This window comes from Gallinula chloropus (assembly GCF_964237585.1).
Source record: "Gallinula chloropus genome assembly, chromosome: 15".
Lineage (NCBI taxonomy): Eukaryota > Metazoa > Chordata > Aves > Gruiformes > Rallidae > Gallinula > Gallinula chloropus.
Genome location: NC_140100.1, coordinates 14,536,721 through 14,563,896, shown reverse-complemented (window position 1 = coordinate 14,563,896; position 27,176 = coordinate 14,536,721). Strand labels below are relative to the sequence as shown.

The following is a 27,176-nucleotide window of genomic DNA, read 5'->3' as shown; positions in this document are numbered from 1 at the left end:
ACACAAGGTTGCCCAGGGCCCCATCCAACCTGGCCTTGGACACCCCCACCCTAATGGGGCACCCACCCCCTCTCTGGGCAGCCTTTTCCAGCCCTTCACGACTCTCTCTGGAAAAAGCTTCCCCCTAATATCTAATTTGAAAAGGATTTTAAAAACATCACATTGAAAGGACATCCTGACAAAGATCCATGCAGAGAGAACAACAAACTCACAGCAAAACAGTAACACAGCCTTCTCCAGAAATCCCAGGTTACTCATGAAGCACTTGTAGCATCAACATAAGGGGCAAGTTCTCACCTTTGTCCTGGTAGTGCCAGCCTCCAGTGTAGTATTCCTCCAGGAGGGCTGGGGGTCTCCAGGACTGCAGGATGTAATCCACCTGGTACTGCTTCCTCCAGGACAGCGACTGGCAGAGCATCTCTCGAGCTTTGTCGATGTTGAAGTCGCGAGCCCGCAGGAAACGGAGGATATGTTCATCTTTGGGGATCTGAGGGGAGAGGAAGCCTGAGGATCAGGACTGCTGTGTTACCTGTGCCACTGTCCCACAAAGCCTGCAGAGCATGCACCAGTTTTTAATGTCTGAAAGCTAAACCAACAAATACTAAGCCGACATTCCTTCTCCCTCCTTCCTTAACTGGGGCAGCTGAACACAGACGGTGCTGGGAGCACAAGTGGAAGGGGATCACGACTGTACAGCCCCCAAATCATGACCTGCCAGCACCAGCTCCAGCTCTCTTGCAGGCCCACAGGCTTCCCTGCCCCATCAACCATGCTTAGCTCTTGGCTATACAAACAGATCAGCTAGTGTTACAACATACCCTCTATCCCTCACCCCAACACTCCCTATCAGCAATTCTAGCACCACAGGCACAAAGCCTTCCCAAACCAAGTTGGTGGAATGGGTCAGTCCACCTTCCTTCCAGATGTCTCGTGCTCCCTTCCAGTGAAAGTCAGAGTATTTCCCAGCAGCACCAGCCAGCACAAGCCAACAAGAACCCCAAGAGATCCCACAGAAGGGCCAAATTTGACTAGAAGTCTGTCAGCTGCCAAACCAACCGGATTTCTCATTCCCTTCACACCAACTCCCCCAAAAGCATTTCAGCCTCATTTGTGACATCAAGTTTGCATTAAAAATTCAGGTTCTGTGGAGCAGGATATTCTTCCCCAGAGTATGGGCACCGTGCTCAGCACAATGCAAGCAACCCGAGCCCTGCTGCAGTGCAGAGAAAGCACACGCTCAGGAGTCAAAGCTCTTTTGTTTGCTCACTGCTGTGCTCATGAAAAGAGAGAGCAGGGAAGAAAGCAAAGCCTCCAGCGGTGTCAGGCTAGGAGCAATCTCAGTTTCACAAGCTGCTATGAAGCTGAAAGAGATACTAAGAATTGATTCCACATAAAGGAAGAGTTCAGGCAGCCTAAAGCCAGGCCTAGCAGCACCTGAAGAGGAGATGGGAGGTTAATTCTGTTCAGCATATTCTAAATCCTTGCTAAAGTTGCACTGGTATGCCACAGAAAGGAAGAGGGCAGCCTTTCCAAACAGCATCTCAGGTGTATTTAGAAGAACTGTTGCAAGATTAAAGACAGCAGGATTTTCATCAGATACAACAGCCCCTGGATCTCCTGGAAGAGCAGGAGAGGGGATGGCTGTTAGAAGGTTTATACTGCACATAGCCAAGAGGCAAATTCAGCACTCCACTTTGGACCAAAAGGCTCTGAGGGGAGTGAAACAGTCTCTCAATTATCTTTGTCCAACCAAAGCAGTGACTCCCAGCAGCAGGAACATGAAGTTTAATTTCAGCCCAGTGCCCTATTCACTGGTGTAATTACGTGTACTGTTCTACATGGTGCAGAGCTATTGATTAAGAGCTCTAAGTCTCTGCAGTTTTAACACCAGTTGAAGTTTGTTTCTTCAACTAGTCCAATTTTCTAAAAGCAGTGATAAATCTGATTAGAAAGAATACCATCTGATTTGAAAGGAACAGGGAATGGAGAGTGAAATATGATGAAGAACACAAAAATAAGAAAGGACAGTTTCCAGGACCCAAGAGGCAGTCATTTCACTTCTCACATGCTGCTGCTTTTACCTTCCCCAGCCTCTGACTGGAACACAAACAGGCAAATGCTTGGAGTGTATTTCTGCCACCTGAAACCAAGACCCTCACAGATAGAGCCTCACTGTTTTAGGGCTCATTTTCAGCTGGGTACCCAATAGATGAGATAGCTCCTACCACACAGCTTTACTGCCCAGATCACTGTAGACCTGGAAAGCTTCATGGCCTGTGTTTCAGAACATAACTATACCCAGGACCTCATCCCTGCCCCCTTTGTTCTGTGTCTACCTCTTGTCAGATAGAATGTGCTTGACAAGAGGCTGAATCAGGGAGACCTGGGCCCCAGGCAGTATTTACCAGAGCAAGCTTTAGTAGGTAATGTGTTGTTATTAGCAGGTGACCATTCACAGACTCTGCTCACACATATTCAGGGTTACCTGGTTGGTTAGAGACCAGCCCCAGCTTTTTACCCAGAGACAGAGCATCATAGTGACACAACAGCAGCTTGCAGGTAGGTGTTCAGACAGTCCTTCAAGGTGTCCTTTGGTCCATTCTCTCTCTCTCTCTCTCTATATATATATATATATATTCATATTCCTCTGTAGTCTCTATCCCTATCTAGCAGTGAACATGCTCTTAGACATGGTCCAAGCTATACAACCTGTTATTGATGCCACTGTATGCCAGTGGCTTTGGGCAGATTTGGTCCATGTTTGGGGGTGTGTGTTTGGGTTTGGTGGGGTGTTTTTAATTTAATGGAGTTGTTAAGTCTCCAGAGCTTAATCAGCCACTGTGGAACTTTCATACACCACCTCAACACACACTGCTCTTCAGCCCATTGTTTTCTGGTAACTGGTTTTCCATTCTCCACCATTCACTGTGACCAATGAAACTCACCTGCACACTGACACAGGTGGACTTCTTCATATGTTTGGTAAGAGAACACTAAATCTTTGGTAGGTTTTATTTCTATGTGGGTGATACACATTACTTTTCCTCAAGAAAAAGAAAAGGGCTTTAAAATAATGTTTAAACTCTTTATACTCAGAAAAGCCACGTGCTCCCATCTCTGAGAAAGGTACAGCATTGCATGCAGAAAGCCAGTGCTGGCAGAGATCCTTGCAAACAGTGTTTGGAAAGGCCAGTTCAAAGGAAAAGTGTTGCAGAGCCCATGAATGCAGGGTATCTCCTCACCCACTGGCTATGGCTGACTGAGCAGGTAGCTTCCAGGCCAGGAACCACTATTGAAGCCATACATAGCTGTACTCTATGTTCAAGGGGTGAATCACTTGATCCAACCATCTTTCTCCAGTTTTCCCTTCTTCCTAAGCACACTATCCACTCAGCCCACCCAGTTACTCTGCCTGTAGCTATCCTTGGTCTGTTCTTCCCACCCAGTCACTCTCCATATCAGGAAATCTGGAGTTAGATCCCTCTGGATATACTCAAGCAGCCCTAGATGTTCTCTCAGCCACATACCACTTACCCTCTTGGCCTGATGTAGAAAACCCCTCCAACCTGGGGAAGCCCAAGCAGCTGCTGAACATTACAACCAAGCAGAGACAACATCTAGCCCACAGCAACCAATCTGCTTTTCAGGGGAAAAAATAACATCTTTTCATCTATACTAGGTGGCCAACTCCAGCTGTACTTACCCCCATCTAGTGCCCTCCACTCCTCTACTTTGGAGGTTTACACAATGTACCTCACACCCTAGAGGTGCAACTGTGTGTTCCTCCCAAATCCTGTGTGGTTTTGATAATGGAGATTAAAGCCAGAACAACTTTTCCTCAAAAGAATTCAGCTGTTGGCTGTACAAGTTTGCACAACCTGCAGGAGAGCTGGGTGCTACCAACTGCCTCTCTGCTGAGCAGCACCTGCCCAGAGACCAGGGACACAGCACCAGTGCAGCTGACCATTCCTCCCACTGCACCCTACAGGTCTTGGAAAACACAACCCTGAAACAGGCCAGTCTGGGCCAGCCAGTCCTGGTCAGTGTCTGCTCTGGGCAGAGGGCAAACACATCATGCTTGGACACCACAGAGGGGCCCTTTCAGCACACACAGGACTGAACAGGGCAAGGGAGGAGCAGTGTGTGATACAGCCAGAACCTTCTTCCCCATCCTTACCAAAACAGTTGAGTCTCCACGCACACAAATTGTCCATGAACCTGAGTTTTATTGTGGGGCTGAAGGCACACAAGCTGTGAGAACAACCGTGTCCAGGCTGGCCAAAGGGTGCTCTCTGCCTCAACTACCCACCTTGCCTTTGTGCGTTTCTTGAAGCCACTGGCGAAGGCGGATCAGGCAGCTCTCCTGCATCGGAGTCAGCTGGCCCAGGTACCGCTCAATGTAATCAGCATCCAGCTTGTCAGCTAGAGGGAAGGGGGTAAGAACAGTCCAGGTGAGACTTGGCACAGCCAGAGAGGAGACATGCAGTTATTTCTATACAGTGAGTTGGGTGACTTACACTGGGAGGAGGCTGAAGACCCCATCTCAGCTGCCTGAGGGAATCACAGAATCCCAGGGGTTGGAAGGGACCTGGAGAGCCCATGGGGTCCAACCCCCTGCCAAAGCAGCTCCCCAGCTCATATTGCACAGGGCGGCGTCCAGACGGGGCTGGAATCCCTCCAGAGATGGAGACTCCACACCCCCTGGGCAGCCTGGCCCAGGGCTCCCTCACCCTCACTGGGGAAAAGTTCTTCCCCAGGTTGCTGTGGAACTTCCTATGCTCCAACTTGCAGCCATTGCCCCTTGTCCTGTCCCCACAGACCCTGAAAAGGGGCTGCCCATTTCCCCCTGCATCCCATCCTTCAGATATTGATAAACATTAATCAGGTCCCCCCTTAGTCTTCTTCTCTCCAGGCTGAACAGCCCCAGCTCACTCAGCCTTTCCTCACAGGGGAGATGCTCCAGGCCCTTCATCATCTCCATAGCCTCCTCTGGACTCTCTCCAGGAGATCCCTGGACACAACACTCCAGGTGGGGCCTGAGCAGGGCAGAGCAGAGGGGGAGGATCCCCTCCTGTGACCTGCTGGCCACACTCCTCTTGATGCCCCCCAGGATCCTATTGTCTCTCTCAGCCCCCAGGGCACACTGCTGGCTCATGGCCACCCTGTCACCCACCAGGACCCCCAGATCCTTCTCTGCAGAGCTCCTCTCCAGCAGGTCACCCCCAGCCTGTACTGATTCAAGTGGTTAAAGTGAGTGACATTCTCACAGTGATTAGGGCAGACAGCATGTAAGGTACTGAAGGTAGATCACTCACTGTCTCTTAGGATACGAATATCTCATTCAATCCTGAACTAACTCAGCAGGGGTTTTAAAAAATAAAAGCAGCCAAAAAGCTGCACAACAGGAACTCTGGCATTCACCTCATTAACTGCTCCAAGGCCTGGGCACTAAATCCTCTGGTGCCCTGAAGATCTCACACACAATTGCCACCACAGGAGGCTAAAAAGCAGAAAGCTGAAAACTAAAAGGTAATTCTGCTTCCAAACACCAGAGGGAAAGGAGAATAGCACTGCCTTTTCTGACAGCAAGGGAGATTTTTGGCACCAAGGAGACTTCCTGTGCATACCAGCAGCTCAGGATGCCCATAGATTAAAGGGCCAGGGGTTTGAGGCTGCCAGCACTCAGGGGTAGAAGCAGAGGTACTATCTGAGACTTGTATGTGCAGATGGCAGCAAGGGCAATGTGATACCCAAAGGAGAGCAGCACAGGCCAGTAGCTGAGCTGGAGGCAGGCAGGCACAGGAGGAGGAAGAGGGCTGGGACAAGGACCTCCCAGCTGGCTCTTCATCAGGCAGGATTTTGTTTTTCTCAGCAGATACCATTAACTACAGAATAAGCCTGGACACCCACAGGATATGCTGGTGCTGACTGATAATACAGAAGTTAGATTTGGGAAGTACTGTGCCCTCACTGAATCCAGAGAGCTAGCAAGCTGGGGGGCCGTCCCAGGGAAGTGGATCACTTCCCAAACATCAATATAAACACAAAAATAAGAGCAATTGTCCACTTCCTCTAGATTGGATCTACCACTCTTAGATTAACTCTATTCTCAAAGCACAAAACCAGCTTCTCTGTGGATTTCAATCCTTTTTTGAGATGGATTCCAACACAGAAAAGATCTGGTGAGACCAGAACTGCTGACAGTTCTGAGTTACAAGCTGTTCCCCCTAGTCACACACAGCAGAGCAAGTTCTGTCTTTCCTTCTGAGGAATGGCAACTCCTGTTTCTAATACTCCAGCTCTAAATTAAAAAAGCCCCTCCTGTTTCTGTTCTAGAAGAATTTTGTTTAGTCTAGGAGATATCATTAGATCAGAACACAGAGAGATAAAGTCAGATTCAGGCACTTTGTGTGAGAAATGCATTAGGCAGCTCTGCAGGTTTGTCTCTGCTTGATACAGGGGCAAAAACCCATCCAAACCTATCCCCAGAACATTGATTTTTAAGCAACCAAACTATTCAATTATAATTCACTTATGGCATACCAATTCACTTATGGCATACCTTTAAGTTTATCCACTTTAAAGAATAAAATACCTTACAGAACAAGTCAAATTCAAGGTTTTTTTTTCCAAGTTCAAACAAAAACATACTGCCTGCAGAGTTGTTGTTGGCTTTTCAGTTTGGGGGGGGGGAGGAACCCACAAAACCAAACAAAACAAAACTCAGTTCCATTGTTTGTGTTTCTCTTGAAGAAAGAAAATAACTCTCTCTACTCCACCCACAGTCCAGAAGAAAAACACTCATGCAAAAAAAATAACCCCAAACTCATTAGTGGGTGCTACTGGAGGCATTTGGATTGCCAGCAGCTGCTCCTGCCTGGACAGTACGTACCATCAGGACTGGCAGCTTCTGCTGGAGGGCAGGAGCTGCCAGTCTGCTCTTTGGTAGCTCCACGAGCCCCAGGCTCAGGTGGTTCATCATCAGTGTCATGTCCAACAGCCGGGGTTTGCTCATCCTTCTGTCCGCACACTGCAGGGGGTGTCCAGCGGGGAATGAATGTGATCCCTTGGGAGATCAGCTCCTTCAGATAATGTTCAATCACTTCCTTGCCCTGAAGGGGGGAAAAGCTCTCATTAAGAAAACACCAATCCCATCTCCCCAGAACCAGCAAGGTGGAAGAGTTTTCCTCAGGACAGATGAGTAATGCTGTTAAGAGATAAGAAGAAGGGGAATAGCCATCTCCTTCCATCTGCATGGCCCTGATGGAAAGATTTCAGTATGAAAGCATCACACAAGGGGTGAATTCTAACACTGTCCAGGCAAATTCTGAGGATATGGATGCAAGTACCTTTATAACACTTATTCCTATTCTCCTACTCCCAAACCACTGTTAGCTGTGCTACAGTTCCTCTGCAGCCCAGAAGAAAAAAGGCCACCAAAAGGAAGTGCCTCTGCCCAAGCTACCAGGGAGACAGAGCTGATTTTCCCTTCCAGCATGAGAACAGTGTCCTCAGTGTCTGAGGAGCCTGGTACCCATAGCATCCACTGCAAACCTCCTCTGGCACAGCCTGCTCCCTCTTCTGCAGAGACACATACCAGTGAGCAGATTGGTTTTGCTTACTACACACAGGCTTTCTCTTCATTTGTCCTTCTAAGGGATTCCAGAGACACATGTGAGGGTATAAACCTATAGTGGGTCTATTTTACAAAACAAAATTGAGCAAAGAAGCAAGCAGCACACAAAGCAAGTACCTGAGTTTTGGTTTTAGGGCTCAAACTCACCCGCTTGATGTTGGAGGTGTACTGCTTCATGGCAATTTTTTCCACTGTGCTTTCAAAGCCAAAAAAAGACTTGATGTCGAGAGACGCAGACTGTTCAAAGCAAGTCCACTCTTCGTTCTCTGGATGAACCTAAGCACAAAGATACACACCAGGTTGGGTGGCAGCATGTAGCCCACACTGTGGCAGGGTGCTCAGCCCCCAGGACCACACTGGCTGTTTAATCTCTAGAGCTACAGAGCAGAGCAGGCTCCCTGTGAGGAACCAACAGACCCACATTTAACAGTCAGGATGGAACCTCCCAACGTAATCAGAGCACATCACACACCAGACACACGGACGTTTGTGGTTAAGGCAGCATCCTTCACACGCCCAAGGAATCACAGAACCACCAGGCTGGAAAAGACCTTTAAGATCACCAAGTCCAACCATTCCCATCCTAAGCTAAACCAGATCCCTGAGCACCTCATCTCCCCGTCTGTTAAACACACCCAGGGAAGGGGACTCAGCCCCTCCCTGGGCAGCCTGGGCCAGGCCCTGACAACTCTGCCAGGGAAGAACTTTTCCCTCCCATCTGCTCTGACCCTGCCCTGGCACAGCTTGAGCCCATTGCCCCTTGTCCCAGCTCCTGTCCCCTGGCTGAAGAGACCACCGCCCACCTCTCTGCACCCTTCTGGCAGGGCAGGGGAGGTGGGGAGAAGGTCTCCCCTCAGCCTCCTCTTCTCCAGGCTGAACACCCCCAGCACCCTCAGCTGCTCCTCAGAGGATTTGCCCTCCAGCCCCTTCCCCAGCCTGGCTGCCCTTCTCTGGACTCGCTCCAGGACCTCAATGTCCTTCTTATGGTGAGGAGCCCAGAACTGGGAAGAAGTCAAGATTAAAACCCATCTCTGCTCCAGCACAACTGCACCATACTATTTGAAGCAGAATTTGCACTAGAATAGTAGTGAGATTGCCCACTTGAAACCATCATGTCAAAACCTCCTCGCAGAAAGGCAGGGATGGCCTCCCAGAACCTGCAATTAAAACCCCCTTTTTCCTTTGCTGCAGACTTCAAACACAAAATAGGTTTTTTTCCTAGTTTTGGATAGGAAACATCCACTGACTATCAGGAATCCCCCACAACACAGGAGACAGAGTGGAGAGTTCTTCCCACTGTCAGTTTTCACCCACCTTTCCTTTGTAGCCGTTTCCCCTCGGTTACTCTACACATGAGAAAAACCCACATAAATCTTCCTTCTTTTAAACTTCACCATTTTCTGAGAGGGCTCTGCCTTTTCTTTGTAGGTGCTGCTGTTCCCAAACTGACATGAAAGAACAAAACTCCAGCCCCCACACCAAGATAGGAGCTCTATAAAGGACACAAATTCCCCCGGGGAGGAGATATTAAGTAACTGCAAGAGCAGGATCATATTTCTCCAAGTTGCTTCCAGAGAACATTGCACAAGAGGAAAGGTGAGAATAAAACTTCTTTCCGGTACACTCTGGCAGGGAAAAGGGAACTGGTAAAAATAGAGCAGGGAACCATCTTGAGGATGCAGACAGCTCGCTCCCACCCTGTTCCAGGAAGATCGCTCCCCCCAAAGCCCAGCTGCTGCCGCTTCCTTCTGAAGGACGTGAGCTGGAAGCCCCACAGCCAAAAAACCAGCAAGTGCAACAGCATCCCAGTGATTCCAGAGCTGACCTGGGAGCGTTTCAGAGTTGTCAGCACCTTTCCCAGTGATGGAAGTTTGATCTACTGACATTTTTAGGAAGCCCCATGTAGCCACCGAGTGATCTCTGGCTCAGGAAGTCCCCTCACCATCCAAAATGCTAACAGCTTTTCAATGCTTTGTCTTGCTTGAAGGAGAAGCCACTTACAGTTTGCTTGTTCCCCAAGAAGCTGAGTTGCTGTCTGGTTGCCAAAAGGGCAGGTAAGTAACAGGATCTGGACTTTTGTTTAGGGAACAAAAAGCAGTATCTGATTGCTTCCAGAAACAGATGAAGCTGTTTAATGGTGACTGAGCCCTAATAGCTCACTGTTCCTGAAGATACAGCCACAAAGTGAGACACCCCAGGCCACAGATAAAGCTCAAGACCTTTCTCCAAATAGTTAAAGCACGAAGATCATGACTAGGTGTTAAAGCTTTCACTTATTTCTGGGGAAAACTAATTGCAAAGCTTCCCTCTGGCCCTCATCCTAATAACTATGAAGTTATTTAGATTTACTTGTAAATCTTTAGACATAAATACATACCCAACCTCCAGATAATTTTATTAACTTTTATTTCAACCAAAAAGAAAACTCAGGGGACACTGGCAACTCTGGAGCACCACCCATGTTATCCACTCTCACCCTAACACTCCAATCAGAGAATCAGTCAACCTAAAAAAGCTTAAGCCCCACAAAAGCCCTGGAAAAAGCCTACAGCAAGATACAACAGCCTTCCAGTCCAAGAGTATCTAATCTTAGTGCACTATGGTCCAATGTTCAAATTCATCCAACTCCATCCTGTGTAATAGCACATGACTTTCAACACCTCCTTCATGAGCAGATAGAAGCAAAGCACTTACTGAGTAGCTACAAGTCTCCAGGACAACAACACGGTTGGCAAAAGTCTCATTGTGGGCTTCAATACGGAGAGTTCTCTCTTTCCAGTTCACTGTGTTCTTCTGGATGAAGAAAACATACTCTACCCCAGCAATCTGAGAAGGATGAAGAAAAAAAATCAAAACCAAACAACCAGGGGGAAGAAAGTAACTTTAGGAGACTTTATTAATCTCAGCCAGCCAACAGACCCCATGTTTCCACCTTCCACTTGCCTTCTTTAGCAGTCTAGGGGCATCCACGTTGAGTTTGCAGCTCCGTTCAATGATGTGTATAGCTCCATCATCACTCCTGGATTCATGCAGGATCTCACTCCCCAGGAAGACTGGGATCTCCGGGCACGTAGGGAAGCGCTTCTCGTATGCCTGGGAGTGAAAACAACAGCATGTTTCAGCTAGGATCAACTTTAACTCTTCCTGAACGAGTTCCCTCATAGCAAACAGCTGCCCTTCACCTCTGAGAAAAGGGGAGCCAGCACAGGGGTCAAAGTTAAAGCAAAACAGTTGCAAACAGAGCTGGCATCCCTTCATGTCACTCATTTTGCTGAGCAGGGCTGCACAGAACTTCTCCTTCACACATCAACTGGGAACAAAAGCTCGTTGTTAAAGCATACTGGGAAATGCCTCAAACTGAACACCAGGCACCTGATCTTTAGTTAGCAAAAGCAAGCACAGCTCTGCTGGTTTCTCCTAGCTAAAGACTTGACCCAGAGGTAATAAAATTCAAGTCAGAGATATCACCTGTATGAAGAAGCTATTTAAAAATACTCAATACTCCCATGCCTTCAAGGTGTGATGTGTCAAACAGTTCTGGCTGTCACAGACTATCAAGGGTAAGACCACCACTTTTTCTGGATTTATCCATTTCTAAACCAGTTTTGCCCCGATTCTAAAATCTTTCTAGTTTAAATAACCCACATACCTCTGAAAAGCCCTTTCTCCAAAGCTTCTTTATCACTGTTAGCAAAACCCCAGGTTTCCATGACACCTGCAGCAAAGTTAACTTGCATAAGCGCTACCTACTGTTGCTCCTCTTCCCCTAGCTTCTCCAGCTTTCTTTATACTGCAGCCTTTGCTGAGTGGAACATTTTCCTTGGATTTCCAATAAATCTCTTGCATCTTGGGATGCTGTTGTAAATATGTAAGTGAAGGCACGCTAGCACAAGCTGTGCAAGAAGCCCAGGATCCAGTGACAGCTGAGACAGGAGGAGAACCCATGCTCTCTTTCCATTGCAGGCTCAGAGCTGCACCAGTTTGGTCACAAGGCTTGAACTTGTTTTGCTAGCATTCCACAGCCCAGGCGAACCTCTCCGAGCTGCTGCCATCTTCCCAGCTCCCACAAGACAAGCATTTTATCCAGTACTGGTATTTTTATCAACCACAAAGGGAAATGTGACTGCAGTAGCAATGGAGCTGAGGTGTCAGCACAGGCACAGCACCGCGGGCACGCTCAGGGTGGCTGCGTTCCCCACTACCACAGCAGGTTGAGGGCTGCTTGCCCCTGTCTGTATTCACATCCCTGATGCTGTGAATAACACCCGGTCTTAAAATAGCTCAGGCACTTGAGGACACATTCCATATCTCCTGCTCCTAGACCTCTGAGCGGAACAGGAGTTATTTCAGATTATCATGTTGCTTTGGTATCGTGAGGAAAGTACAAGCAGACTCCAGGCTGGAGTTCTGGCCAGAAACAAACTGCACAGCACTCTAAATCACCCTCTGCAAGCCACCAAGTGACCTTCTGCTTCTTCTGCCACGCTTCTTGGAGAACTTTTCCCATCTGTGAGGTCTCTACCTGTGCTTTTCTCTCCCAGTCACAAGAAAAACTGAAACATTACAGATAAAGACAAAGCTTCCCATGGCAAGTGACTGTTTCTGATACTGACCCACCTGGCCCCACACAAGAAAAGCACCCTCACTGCTTTAAGAAGCTTATTGTTACCACAGAAGCTCACAGGCAGGTGTCAGGGGGTGCTGCAGGATGTTTCCTGCTATCCCCTCCTGCTATACTATGCTTTACCCAATGGTCAGATCTCTTTTTATCTGAAGTTTGGTATCTGCAGCTGCTAGTGCATTAATCTTCTCAGGCAAAGGTGCCTCCACCTGCCCCCTCCCAATCCTGCAGGTGCCAAACCCCACGTAGTGCCACCTCGAGATCACAGTCTCTACCCCCTTCCCCCTTGCTTATCTCCTCTATTCTAGCACAGAGAAGCAAGACCCTCTCCAGGCCACCCATTCTTACAGGAAACAAGTGTTCAGAGAGAGAAACCTGTGAGCATCCTTGCAGGTCACTGGAATCCCAGTACACTGAAAACCAGTTGCTAAATCGCTTGCCCCGTGCCACTCCTTACACGTGCCTTCAGCACACTTTAAATGTGTAACTGAAAACCCTGCCCTAAGAGGAGGTTGTCCCCAGTTAATCCCACTTTGGACAGCAGCTAGCACAGAGGCTAGACACCAGCTTGAGCGCCAGAAGATCACATGAGAATGATATTAGGACTAAACACTTGGGAGCAAATCAAGTGTTTGCCTAAAGCACCCCCCAGCTTTTTTCTGGAAGGAGTGCCAGGCCCTCCCCACACCATACCCCTTGGAGCTCAGGCTCTGCAGCAGCTCTGGACAAGCAGGTAACACTGTACACTCCAGGGCTCCACGTTCTGTGGACAAGAACTAACTGGCAAGCAAAGGCTAAACCAGCACCATCCATTCTTCTGGGTCAGGATTAGTGTCAGACGAGGTTTTCTTCCTCTGAATGCAAAATACTTTTTCTTAAGGAGTGCAAAGCAGCCAGACTAGAAGAAATTGCAAGCATGGTGGCCTCAGCTTCTCTTCCACCACTCTTTCAGGGCTGCAGCTTTACCAGCAGCATTTGAGAGGGAGTTTGCAGAGAAACAAGAGCTGTTTGACTAGGACAGCAAGGATCAAAGCACAGATACTCCCTGAAGGCTTCACTTCAACAGCTTCACCAGGAGCACTGAGCTGGCAGTGCCTCCTCACACCACTGAAGGACCACAATGGCCAGTCCAAAGCCCCACATCTCACTGCTGCATACAAGAACCCCCAGCTGAAGATAAAGCCACTGGGTTTCAGTGCACAGGCTTCCTAATAATCTGTCATTAAATGCAAGAAAAACCAAGACCAGGAGCACTACTAAGAGCACAGTCACTCTTTTGGTCAGCTGAACACCTGGAGAATAAGGATGCATCAGGGCAGAGACACACATGTCTGTGCAGAGCCCTGGGGATATAGCTAGATGGGTTTGGGCTCTTCACCTAAATAGGTGGCACATTTCCATATCTGAGGAAATATCGATGTGCAAAAAGGATTTTAAGCCCTTTGCTAATCTTCTCTGCACAGCAACTCTAAAAATACAGCAGCTGGAGATGCCTGGGATCACATGATGGACAGCTGAAGCACCACGCTGCAGTCACAATGAACCTGTGCTGTGAACATGCCTGATCTCCCATCACTGAAGCAGCTGAGCTATCAGGAGACCAATCCACCTTTTCCACCCCACCTCCTCTTATCAAAATCAGCATCCAAACACAACAGAACCCTCTTGCTTCAGCAGAGAAGCTGAGGCAAAGCAAAGATAGTTCAATTTTTTCTTCCCCAAGCCATTGCCAGAACTAGTGATTTTCCCCTCTTCTGTGATTCTGCAGAGTACAAGGTGAACAACAGAATGTCACAGTCAAATGAAAGGCACAGAGTACTTCAGGTTATCTTGTTTTAATACTCTGGCTGCTAATCTGCCTGTAAGTGCCCTTACATCTCCTTGCTGCAGTAATTCTGCACTGACTAACACAAAGTAACTACACTTTGTCTCTCCCTTCTCTGCCCCTTCTTCCCCTGAAGGCGTAACAGCACTTATAGTGCCACTACTTTCTATTAAATGCATGCCCACCACATTGCTTTAAGACAACCACCTCTTGGACAGGATCGAATATATACATAAAATTAACAGCTCTATGAAGCCACTCCCTCCCTTCTTTTAAGCCCCACTGGGATTAACACTGTCAGGCAGAACCAGCTCACACCTCCTGCAAATCCTGCAGCCCAAGGCAGCCAGCACGTCATGCCAAATCCCAGCTTGGGCTCCTTTTCTACCATGATCAGCATCCTGCATCAGCTTCACACCAGATGGGACCAAAGGCAATCCCCAAGGAGCTGCACAGCTGCAGGAGCTGTCTGGGCAAGAGAGAGCACTGCATACTCCTCATTCACTAAGCAAACTACCCCAACACCCCAATTTCCAATAACTGTTTTCTTAATGTGTCAGATCACCATGCTCTCTTCACAGCCAAACCAACAGCTCAGGTCACATCCAATCAGCTCTGAACTCTCAAAAATATTTTGCTTAGAAATAGTTCTATTTGAGGGCACCTAAAATGTAATAAACCAAAACCATTCACCCAGAAGACAGTTAGATACAGATGTCAGCCTGTTGCAATAAGAAAATTCAAATAAGTAGAAAATGAATGAAAAAAATTTACAAGTAAAAGAACTTCTAGCTATAAATAAATAAAGTCCCAACAGATACTGGAGGTTTCAGGAGCACTGGATTGTTCCCACCAAAGGGAAGACTGTGCTGAGGCTGCAGAGAGTGTGTGCAGTGTGCCAGGGAGGGGGCTATAGGAGCTGACAAATGATTGATTAGTCACACCCAGTAACAATTAGTCAGCTGTCTCCCTGTTGATTATGAAATCAGCAAGGACCACTGTGACCAAGGCTTTGCCCTGCAATAACAAGGTCTGACCAGCAATCTCCTGGGTAGTGAACCTGAGTGGCCAAACATTACAGGCCCAAGACCTTGTGAGAAGAGAGTCTCTGAGGACAATGCAAGGAAGCCACACTTATGTGTCCTAAATTGTTGGTCAAACACACAATGACCGGTGAAGTGATTGCCCTGAAGGTCAGCCAGATGCCAAACAAGAACACAAGCAGCAAAACAATAAAACCCAAGTTACATTCTAAAGCCTCACAGCCACAGAGAAGAGGGGAACTTACTCTCCTCCACGATCCCCCTACTTCACCTGCTTAACCCTTTCCTCTCCAGAGCACAGGGGTCCTCCCCAAGCCCCACACCTGTCTCTTGCCAGTCACTGGCTGTACAAGTGTGTTCCCCCTCAGGGCTCCCTGTTGTCTCCTGCAGACCAACAATAGCTGCACCAGTGCTGTTTCAGATGTGACACAGAGAACACAGCCAGAAGCTACGCTCCTCTAACAGCTACTCCTGTTTCTCCTCTGCAGGTTTCAACATCCTTTTCCAGCAAGTGACCTTGAAATCAGTTACACAACAGAAGCCTTATGAATCCAAAACAAGAGGGACTTTGTTGTTGATGAATCATTGCATGAAACAAAACACCTCAAACACCAAACTTCCCTGCACAAGTTGAGGCTCCTGGCAGCTTCTTCCAGCCCAGTATCAGCTGGGTCCTGAGTGGTTCTATGGTGTTCCAACAAGAGGTAGTTTTTCTTTGATGATCTAAGTTTCAAACCATAATATTCTGGAGGGAATGTTATCTTCTGTCTTGGAGTTGCCAGGGCAGCACTTCTGGCTTTTTCCCCACACCAGCCACCTAAGGGAGGTGATTCTTCAAGCTTATCACAAAGCAAACAGCCAGACTGGTTTGGACTCTCCCTATCAGCAGGCAGATCCTTTAGTGGAATAAGTGTAAAGAGAGTTTGTGTGCTCAATGGTGCTGTCCATGAAAACACACAGAAGCTCACCAAGTTATTTTGGAACAGCAGCTGGCAGAAGCACATTCATCTTCTACTGAATATGTGATGCTCTGAAGTGGCTGCATGGACATCCTGCCTTTAGGTTTGGTTGGTTGGTGCTTTGAGGGTTTTTTAAATACTGGCAGGGCTTCCTTTGTGATGGCACCATGGAGATGTGCTGGTTTTCAGATTTGAGGAAGAGCACAGGAAGGGACAACTATGGACTGACACCTGTATGATACCAAGATGAACTCTAGAGACACCTTCATGAGTGTAAAAGCTTGGTTGTTGGGGCAAGTTAAATTGCACAGAAACACAAAGACACTAAAGCTATGAGCTTGTGTACATAGAAACTGTTACACTTGGTATTATGCAAAGGTTACAAGGATAACACTTCATCCTTGCACTAAGACCTAAAACACAACCAGCTTTCACCATCAGAGTATAAATCTGTATTAACAAGACTCTTCAAGGTCATTTTACAGCCACGTGCAGTTTGCCAGGATAAAGGAAGAAAATGTACAGCTACATTCAGATGAGTGGGAAATGAGGAGGAGACACCAGGCTTTGAGCTAAAGATGTCCAGATCATCATCCCTTTGAAAAAGAGATGACAAGCAAGGTAAGACCCCTCATCATGTCCAAGTAGAAGTGGGGTAGCTTTTGAGCAGCTCTAAAGACACAAATATCTCTGTGCAGATTTGGGTGTTTTCAAATGATGGCCTTCTAGGAAAACAGTAGTTATTTCATCCTGCAGTCCCTCCTCCTACTCAGTCTCAGTGTTGAAGGGAACAGTCTGCATGGGTACTCACCAGACACAATAATCCATTTGCTTTGTAACTGCCAGAACAGATAACAGCTTCTTGCTAGCCACAGCAGTGCAAAATAAAATGTACATGGAACAGTTAGGAAAGGGGGGGGATCAGATGGGTATTTGGGGTTCAGAAATGCTCTGAAGTCAGGGAAAGGGTACTTTGTTTTAAGGAGGTGCAGAGCATCTGCAGAGTAGTAGAAAGTCTTTAAGGCCTGAGGAATAAAAATCATCACTGCACCTTTGGTGGAAAGAAAAAAGGTTTGTCAGTGAGAAGTCCACTGGAGCCCAGTACCCAGCTACAAACATTGACCCAGTGTTACTGCTCCCTGGACCACAGCCAGTAGTTTGCCTCATTTCTTCAGATTTTGCTGAAAGAAACAATTCAGGGAGCAGCAGCTGTCTGTTACAGCACAGGCACAACTGAGTGACACTGCAAACCTACTAAACCCAGGCTGTGCACTGCAGCTGCACCAAGCTAACTCAGGAAACTACCAACATGCCTGACCTCCTCTCTGAGGAACAGAATCCCATTCAAGCTATGCTGCTGTAGCCTTCCTTTCTGCTCACAGGTGAGAAGAAACCTGGTGGTAGAACAGTTTGAGTCACAAGCACCACAACACATCAGCCTTCAGAAATAGCTCTGGAAGTGATGCCTTGTCCAGGAACCATTGCTAGCTGGTCAGACACATCTGTCCACTGTGGAAAGACACAGACACACTGAAACAGGAAGGCAAGGAAGCAGACATCTGGGGCAACTAACATCTTAAAGAGGGAAATGAGATAATAAAGTGTTGTATCACACACTCACTACTCAGGGAATCACCCCAAAATCAAAAAGGCTGGCTTACAAAGTGATGCCAGAAGCTGCTTTGAGAATTTATACAAATGGGCCATAATTCAGGGTCAAACTTGGGTGGGTCACTCTGCTTAGCAGGTTAAAAAACCCACCAAAACATGCTGGTTGAGATGTAACAGTTGATGATGGTTCTAAATTTTCTCACTCTCTCAGTCCCTGCTCATTTACCTGCTGTACTTAGACATTCAGTAGGAGAGAAGGGCCTTTGAGTTACTACTGGAAGGTGGCAATACCTCCAGCTTATGTCTTGTCTCTGCTACAGGGCAACTGAACTACTGCTTAAAGCTCATCCATTCCAGCTCTAGACCACAGTGATCAGATTAAGCTTGAGACACAACTCATTCTTCATGGAAATAAGCCTCCATGCTGCAGCTGGAGAAGGAGACTAAAGAGAACAGGGACTACCCTGTAAAGTCTCTTTGAATTACTGCAAATTTTCTCCCCATCCCATACACAGTGCCAACTCCATCCACTCCTAAACCAGCCTTGCCCAACAAATAGTATCTTAACAGTGGCAACACAAAGTTATCAGAGACTCATAGGATCCCCCCAAGACACTAAGCAGGCCAGATGTGCAGATGTCACCAGGAATTCTCCAGAACTCTGACTAAATAAGCAGTTCCTCCATCTGCTTCCAGCAGCTGTGGTACACAGCATTCAAACAGTTCTTTACTCATTGGAAGGGGAAACCTCCCACACCAAAATCTCACAGGAAACGTCAGCTCTTTGCTCAGCCTGACTATTGCTCACACTCAACCTGCCTAATAGCAGGAGGAGGTGGTGTGGTGGCAGGGCACGGGGACTGGGCACGTGAATACAGCTGTGAGGAATCATCCCAGCTGACACAGAGATCGTTCCTTTCAGACTTCTGTTGCCAAATGCTTCTCAACAGCAAGATGATGGGATATTTATAGTGTACAGTGACAGCTTGGTTTCAAACCATCAAGTCATACTGAAGCATCTTGTCTTGACTCAACACTGAATCCTCTGTAAGTGCATAAAATATTAACCCAGTAGCCTCTGACATTAGCAACAAATTTACCTTCAAAACATGATACAAAATAGAGCCAAGGGACACTGCCTTCTTTGAAATAGCCAGCACAGACCACTGCTGGAGATACCACCATCCACATTCAAAGACAATTTGTCTGCACTCAAGAGGCAAGTTCTACATACAAACAAACCTACCAGAGAGAATAGATTCTGTTTTTCAGGGGAGCATCCATCTCAACTACTGTTCAGATTATTATCAGGACATTTCATGACATGTATGACATGGATTGAATACTAAAGAATAACTATTTTAAAGTGCCTCCCCCCTTGCACACTGATTCTCTCTTGATCTCTAGGGTACCATCAACCAGAAATATCATTTCAGACAGCATCTGAAAACTGTGTTGCTATCTATGTCACAGCAGCTCCAAAGAGCTTTCAAGCACTGGGCACGCTGCAAAGCTCTACCCCATGTCATCTGCAGCTATCCAAGGACACAATGGGCAGCAGGCCACTGCAGGAATCTCTTTGGCACTCCTGCTACAGCTCAGCTCCAACCTCTTTGGCTACTCTGCAGAGCCCTCTGATCAGCTGTACCATCACTGCTGCTTCAGAGAGAATCCAGCTGCCAGAAATCACTTCAGTCTCCATGCAGCAAGCGCTGCTCCCATTCCAGAGTTCATGCTTGAAAGCAGAGGCTATGAATTGACATCAAATATTTTAGTTAGGATCCTACTTTCCTTTATTTGGCAGCTCCAGATGCAGATATTCCAGTCTGTAGTTACAGGGAAGCATACAGGAGCCCCCAGAAGTGTATTGTGTGCTGCAGGCACTGAGAGGTATCGCACTGTGCTCGACCTCGACAGCCAATCTGCACATCTGATGTAGTGAGACAGCAGCAGCCTGAGACCTGGGTGAGCTGTGAACACACACACTGAACTTACCACTCTACACAAACCCACAGATCCTTGCTAGACATCAGTCTGCTTCTATGTCATACTGCTTTCACACGCCACTTTCTCTGTTACCAGTGTGTCTTGCAACCTGTTTGGGCCATGCTGTGGTGCACACCCAACAAAAGAAGGCTCAAAAGTTCTGTTGCCAAAGCATCACCACATCAGTCAGGGAAATACTGCATCCTTTGAGACACCACAGCATTAGAGAGGAGAGCATGGATGGTAGAGCAGGATTTAAGCAGTCTCTCTATACACTCAATATACTAAATGCAACAGAAAGAAGTCATTAAATTAAGCTACTTAAAGATCCAACACCTTAACCACAAGGCATGTTGATGCTGAAAAGGCACAAACAAAAATAAATTTGGAAAAGGTGTATGGAAAGCAATTCTAGCTGTCAGAACCTGAACCTCAGCGTTCAGTTCTTGCCTCCTGCAGCTAAACCTGACAGCTGCAATAGCACAGAGCTCCTTGAATTAGACTCTGTGTACAAGCCTCCCAATGCTTTTGGCACAAAAGGGTGTTGGGACACTTAAAGAAGTGATGCATTTTGATTTTAGTCATACTGGATGTTTGGCTCTTGCATGTAACTGGAGGCCAGATCCTCAGGTGCTGTAAATGAGCAAAACTTTGACTGCAAAGCAGCTCTGCCAGCGTGCAAATAGCCAGTGTAGTCGAGGCTGAGCTGCTGGTGGATTATTCAGGGGTGAGAACAAGGACCCCTGTCAAATCCCAGTGACTATGATCAAGACTGCATCAGTAGCACGAGGCACATGACAAAGGCACCTCATGGCCCATGGATGATGGCTTTTGATGGGCTACGAGCCTGTGTTCCAGGATGAGAGTGTAACAATGACAGATGGAATACTTATTGCTGCTTACTCCATGTGAAGTAATTTCTGACTCTAAATAAACCTACATTTGTAGCCTGGAGTAAATTTTCCACCTGGCATGTTAGCACCTCCAACACCCAAACTGTACTGAGAAAAAATAAAAGCACAGACCACTGCCTTCCTACTTTATCTTACCTGAACAATTCCAGATCAAATAAATACAGAGAACACCAAATCACTGCTAAAACTGGAGCAAGAGAGTTTCAGAGCCCCTTGGAAGTACAGGAGGCAGGCCAGGACCTCAGGTAACCAAGCTTTCTCTCACAGACACAAGCAGGGGAATCACAAGCTGCCACTTGACAAGTCTGCTAGAGAGTCTGAGTGATGCTTAAGGTAAGACATGCCATGTACCCACAGAACAACAGCTCCCCACCCCAAACTGACACTGCACATAGAAGTACCCTAGACTGAAGAGTGCCACTGGGCCAGTGCAGTGAGAAACACAGGCTGCTGCTGTCCAGGCATGCACGTTCACAGGACTGGCTCTCAGCTCTCAGATGTGTGTCAACACACGCCGTGGGGAGCACCACGAAATGAGGTCAAGCAGAAAGCAGCACTGACTCACTTTGTGCACATGTGGGACTCAAGAGCAGCTTCATCTTAAGCATGAAGTGAGCTGGCACATGCAGTGAGAGCTGATGCTGCTGCAGACTTTCAGGTGCCTGACCTTTGCTCTGTCTTTTCAAAAACTGGGAAATATTTTTAGATAACAGTAGTGAACCTCTCAGAGGCTGCAAACATAAAGCTGATATCCTGTATGCAGTAAAATTAAATATCAAGTTACATATATATTTTTTCCACATATGCATATAGCTTTTTAGCAAATCCAACAAAGGTTGTTAGTTAGAAGAGTCCTCCTTTCTAAAATGATTTAAAACAGAGGATGATCTTTCCTCTCCAGATTCACAGTAGTTGCTTTCACCTGCTTTGTTCCTAATCTGCTTTTGCATTAAAGGATGAAAACAGTTGATTAAGGTTGTTGGTTAAAGAACCTGCTAGTTCTGCAGAGCTTTTGTTTAACAGAAAAGACAGAATCTCAGCTAGTAAAATGATAAAGAATGGATTTGGTTCAAGGAGCAAAACCCCCAAGTACCATATTTTCTTTTTCAAGATCTGGATCCTTTGGCATTCCCTTGGCACCAGGCCATGCAGAAAAGCCCCTTGCTTGCAGCAGAAACCATCAGATGTTATTAGTAGCAGTAAGAACTGAACATGGAGTGCACTGGAAGCGTGGCGAGGAGAGCAGGCAACTGACAGAAGTGACATCATGAAGTCCTCATTTACACCACTGCTGCAGCAACTCAAACTGCACATCCAGTATAGAACACTACATAAGAGTCCCTGGGGGGTATTTTGAATCTGTCACTTTAGGAACCATCCTAAGTATACTCAGTGTAACTATGAAGTATGTGGAGATGGCAGATGTCCACTGCGAGTGTGAAGGGCTGAGCGTGCTACTAAAAATCAAGGGGAACAAGAGTCCCTGCTACTTGCCAAGCTAAAACTATCCCAGCTAACCTAAGAACTCACTGGCAACAGAGAATATTAAATACACCATCGCTTTCAGCTCTGTTCCTGTACTACTACTATGCATTTGGGACTTGCTCACCCATTCTGCTGTGTGGCAGAATGTCCTTTCTTTCTGCATTTTCCCCTATTGTAGCATTTTGGTAAAAAACCCAAACCAACCAACTTTTACCTTTAAGACCACAACTGCTACACAAAGAAGACAGAAAGTATGCATATACTTGGTGATTTTCTTGGCTGTAAAATCAAATCAGGAGACAACTTCAAACCTGCTGATGTAATCGAAACCAAGATCAGGCAGAGAGAGGCATGGACAACCCATCTGAGGGAACAGCTCCATTTAAAAGACAACACACACACACACACAAAAAATGATAAAATGGAAAGGAAAAACATGACAAGGTAACAAAACATAACAAGTGCCAAGGTTCTTTTCAAGGGATAAAGATGTCAGGCTGTGGTTATCATTTGAAGACTATAGCTGTTTTGATCCTTTAATGCAAGTGCAGATTAGGAACAGAGCAGGTGAAAGCAACTACTGTGAATCTGGAGAGGAAAGATCATCTTGTGTTTAAATCATTTCAGAAGGGAGGACTCTAACAAGGAAAAAAATCAGAACTCCTGAATGACCAGAAGAGACTCTGTTAGCCAGTTCCTTTTTAATTCCTCAGATGCACAGGACTGGTGAAGAGAACAAGGAGAACATGGTGCTCCTTCTGAGGATGCAGAAGATACATCAGATCTTCTACCTGCAAATGCCAGAACACAACCTGCAGAAGTGTTAGCAGGCAGCAGAGTGTCAATCCAGACATACAGAACGACAGAGGTAGTAACAGTAAAAGCACCAGCCCCGTGCTGTCTAGAGGATGAGCTGCACCCACACACACCTGGCACAAGCCCAAGGAAGGTCCTGTGCTTCTGATGGTAGGGCCCAACCAAAGGCACAGGAACCACAGTGTGCTTGAGCAAGGCCAGGAAGCACTGAACCATTTGCCTCATTGGGCAATGACAACCCTATTTCTCAGGCCCTCCAATCTGAAGGCAGCATGCACTGTTATTCGTAATGGGGTGCAAGCATCCAAGGTTCTGAGGGGGAAATACTTTTGCTGATGAATACTGCTTGCCCCATGATATAGCCTGAAGAGACCCCAGGAAGTATGAGCCTCCCCATTATACAGATGAAGGATCAAGCAGAACAGTGCAGAAACACCCATAAAATCAAGAGGTGGCTTGAGGTTACCCACGTGAATTCTGCTTCCCTACCATTAACCACAGCACGAGACCTCAGCACCCCAAAGGTTCACACAAAGCATTTGAGGGGAAAAGCTGAAAGCAGCTGAATATCAGGTTCCCAGTACTGAGGAAGCTGCTGTCAGGTTTATGTTGAAGCAGATTAACAGCAGTGCCACGTGCTGAGGAGCAAAACAGCTTCACTGTACGCCCACTCTCCCTGCAAAACTTCCAGCAACTGACAGCTAGCACCTGACAGCTCTGTGAAACCACTCTGCCTCCACACAAGTGGAAGGCTCCATCTGAGCACATCAAATGCAGTAACAAAGTCTGCATCCAACTCAGCCTGCCTGGACTACCACTAGAGTGACACACTACTTGGTAATGCTATAATAAAGCAGATCCTGCTGTGAACATGTTTTCACAGGGCATTAGAGTGGGACTGAGGGCTCTATATTCACCTTCCTACTCTACTACACAGCCCTTATGGTGACCCTGGACAAGTAACTTGGTCTTCATAAAGAGGGCTACTAACTTTGCTAAGGCCACAGGAACTGAGCACCCACAGCATGACATTTACAACTCCAGCCCTGAAATCCCAAGAAATTTTAAGTTTCATTATGCTGAACAACTGAAAGCAAATAAAACTAAACCACTTGAAGAATAAAGCCATCAAACCCTGGCCTACAGGCATTCTGCTAACAAGCTTACAAAGGATTTGTCTAGAGGCAGCCCTCCTATATTAGCAGCCAATCTATTGACAGGCATCTGGTGTTAGGTTTATCCTGCTAATACGGACAACAGGAATGCAGAGAGGTATGCACAAAGCCAAGACTACCAGCATCTTCATAACAAAGACTGGTGTCTTACTCTAACACAGGATGCACACAGAAAGCAAAGAACATGGCCAGAAAAGTTTCACTGCCACAAACAACAGCCTCAGACTGGCTGGGGCACTTCTACAGCTTGTTACTGGCTTAGCTGTTAAGGAAAAGGGCAAACTGGGATAAGACTTGAAAGAGAAAGGGGGTGAAGATGGGGATTTGCAGGGGGGAGCCCAACTGTCAAAAATAAAGTGTTTCTTTTGATAACCGTAGGGCAAAGTGAATGGCACCTTCTCTCAGCTAAGGAACTATCAGAAATAGTGTGGCCAGTAGGTCTGGGGAGGGGATTGTGCCCCTGGACTGGGCACTGGTGAGGCTGCACATCGAGTGCTGGGTCCAGTTCTGGGCTCCTCACCATCAGAAGGACATCGAGGTCCTGGAGTGAGTCCAGAGAAGGGCAACCAGGCTGGGGAAGGGGCTGGAGGGCAAATCCTCTGAGAAGCAGCTGAGGGAGCTGGGGGTGTTCAGCCTGCAGAAGAGGAGGCTGAGGGGAGACCTTCTCCCCACCTCCCCTGCCCTGCCAGGAGGGTGCAGAGAGGTGGGCGATGGTCTCTTCAGCCAGGGGACAGGAGCTGGGACAAGGGGCAATGGGCTCAAGCTGTGCCAGGGCAGGGTCAGAGCAGATGGGAGGGAAAAGTTCTTCCCTGGCAGAGTTGTCAGGGCCTGGCCCAGGCTGCCCAGGGAGGGGCTGAGTCCCATTCCCTGGGTGTGTTTAACAGAGGGAGAGATGAGGTGCTCAGGGATCTGGTTTAGCTTAGGATGGGAATGGTTGGACTGGATGATCTTAAAGGTCTTTTCCAGTCTGGTGACTCTGTGATTCCCAGTTAGGACCAAAGACTTTCTCCCCAAGTTGCAATGAAAAAAAATAGAAGACTGAAGACCGTTTTGGCTAAAACAAATCTTACAGCACTTACTTCCCAGGAGTTCAGAAGAGGAATGCAAAAGGAATGCCATGTACTACGTCATCAGCCACCTGAAATGGCTACAGCTTCCCATCTATGTTCTTGGCCTCAAATAGACTAAAGAAAACTGGCACCCTTGTTCAGCAGGGAAGAGACAATGTAGAAAGCAGCAGACAGAGTGGAAAACACCAAATTTTGGTGATCTCTATGGTAGACAAATGCCCAAGAGACTAAAAAACAAAGCCTTGCAAGTGTCTACTAGCAAGCACCCCAGATAAATACTGAAATGCTCAGGGTTGCCCTTGAAATGCAAACAGCAAACCCTTCAGAAGAGCATTTCACTCATGCCCTGAAGAGCAGTGACAAAGTCCAGAATATCATAAATGTCTTTAAACTCTATCTAAGGAAGCTGGCATGGTCACATTAGCCTTCTGCATCACCAGCAAAAGAAGCTTCAGTTACACCCCTCAAGCACCTTGGAGAAGGACCTTCCAACACTTCAATCACAGAGTCAACAGGAAGTACATATACTACATAAGAACTTTTCCTAGTTTTCCAGCTTTTAACCAAATCAAGAGACTCAGTATGACTTAGAATCAAGTCCCAGATACATACATCCTATGGTACTGACTAGGCCTGGACCTAGGCAGATTCTGAACTGAACAGCACATAGTCAAAAGGCAAACAGTGTCTGGCCACAAACTGACCCTGACTACCCAACCATCACGATTTTTTTCCTTCCTTGTAAAAGAATAACTATAGAAGTTGGGTTTTGTTGAGATTTTTCTCTCTCATGTCTAAACATCCTCTCATAAAATAGTGAGATGTTGATTCTTATTCTTCATGGAAAATGGAAGAAAGGACAAAAAGATACTAAGTGCTAAATGTCTGTTCCCACAACCTACCCATAAGGTTGGCAAAGCTGCAGTTCCCTACCTCCTGCTGGCCTGAGGTGGCAGCCCTTAGCAGCTGGGAAGTAAAAGTGCTGAGTATTACTCACCGCCATGACAAGCTCGAAAGGGTATTTGTAGACTCGAACTGGGGACTGGTATTTCTGCACCATTTTTACTACACACCTGTAACAAAAAAATTGGGACATTTTAGATCCCTTACACCAAATACCACTTTAAATTCTAGTGATTTTCACAAACAGACCTTACTAGAAGCCTTAACTCTATCTCACACAGAGAGAGGTGAATATCTTGCCCAGCAAGTCAGGGGCAGAGACAGAACAAAAGGCAGGTCTCTGCAGTCCCAGTGCAGTGATGTGTCCAGCACATGGTCATGTCCTTTGCTGCTTCCCAACACTACTGCAGTGAATTCAATTTAGATCTCCAACAAAGCTCATAAAGGACAAAGATGCAAAGCCAGAATCAATCATACTCTGGAGCTTTGCAAAGCTTAAGCAGCGACTCTCCCCCCCGCCCCCCTTTTCTACAATACATTTGTACTCATTATGCAAAACCCCCCCTGTTGAAAGTTTCCATGGCTTCCCATATCTTGGTGTTTTGAATGCTTTTGTGCACAAAGTAGCATTCAGCTGTTTTAACCCACTAAAAGAAAGGAAAAGGAAACAGCAGGCTTGAAGAACATGCCTGACGCTAAGCTAGCAATCACATCCCACTGACTGGATGCCCACTGCTTCCAGCTGAACTAAGGAAATAACTGCATGTGATAGAAACAATTCAGTTCTCAGCATTTCGTTTCTCCTAGCCACCTCTCACTGTTGGCATCAGGATTCCTCCCTCAGATTCTCTTGCAAGGGTTTTAACCCTCAAACACACATCAGTAACCAGCATCCCAAGGAAGTACATCAACCATTAAAAAAACCAAAAAGTAAAAGGTCATTAGGCTGCTTTCTGCAATGCCTTCAGGTTCTTTTATATCCCTCCTATTAATACCAACTATGAACATCAGAAACAGAAAAGACTGGATGACTGGTTTGAGCCACTGTGCTGATTCCACCCCACTCAAATTCCACTGCTGAGCCGACAGCCTTCGGCAGTGTGACGCAGCATCGCGCTGAACTCCACAGAGC

General features: G+C 46.9%; 1 protein-coding gene across 1 annotated transcript in view; it reads right to left on the bottom strand.

Moving 5' to 3' along the window:
- The window catches only part of SEC14L5 (SEC14 like lipid binding 5), a gene marked incomplete at its 5' end in the record, with an annotated part of 33,096 nt that extends 6,895 nt beyond the window's left edge, over positions 1 to 26,201 (bottom strand). Inside the window, 7 exons of the mRNA XM_084271015.1 lie at positions 298 to 487; positions 4,310 to 4,422; positions 6,893 to 7,112; positions 7,784 to 7,912; positions 10,331 to 10,462; positions 10,580 to 10,729; positions 26,139 to 26,201. Of these exons, the coding sequence (XP_084127141.1) occupies positions 298 to 487; positions 4,310 to 4,422; positions 6,893 to 7,112; positions 7,784 to 7,912; positions 10,331 to 10,462; positions 10,580 to 10,729; positions 26,139 to 26,201 (997 nt within the window). The remainder of the gene's footprint in view (positions 1 to 297; positions 488 to 4,309; positions 4,423 to 6,892; positions 7,113 to 7,783; positions 7,913 to 10,330; positions 10,463 to 10,579; positions 10,730 to 26,138) is intronic.
- Positions 26,202 to 27,176: the final 975 nt, after the last annotated feature.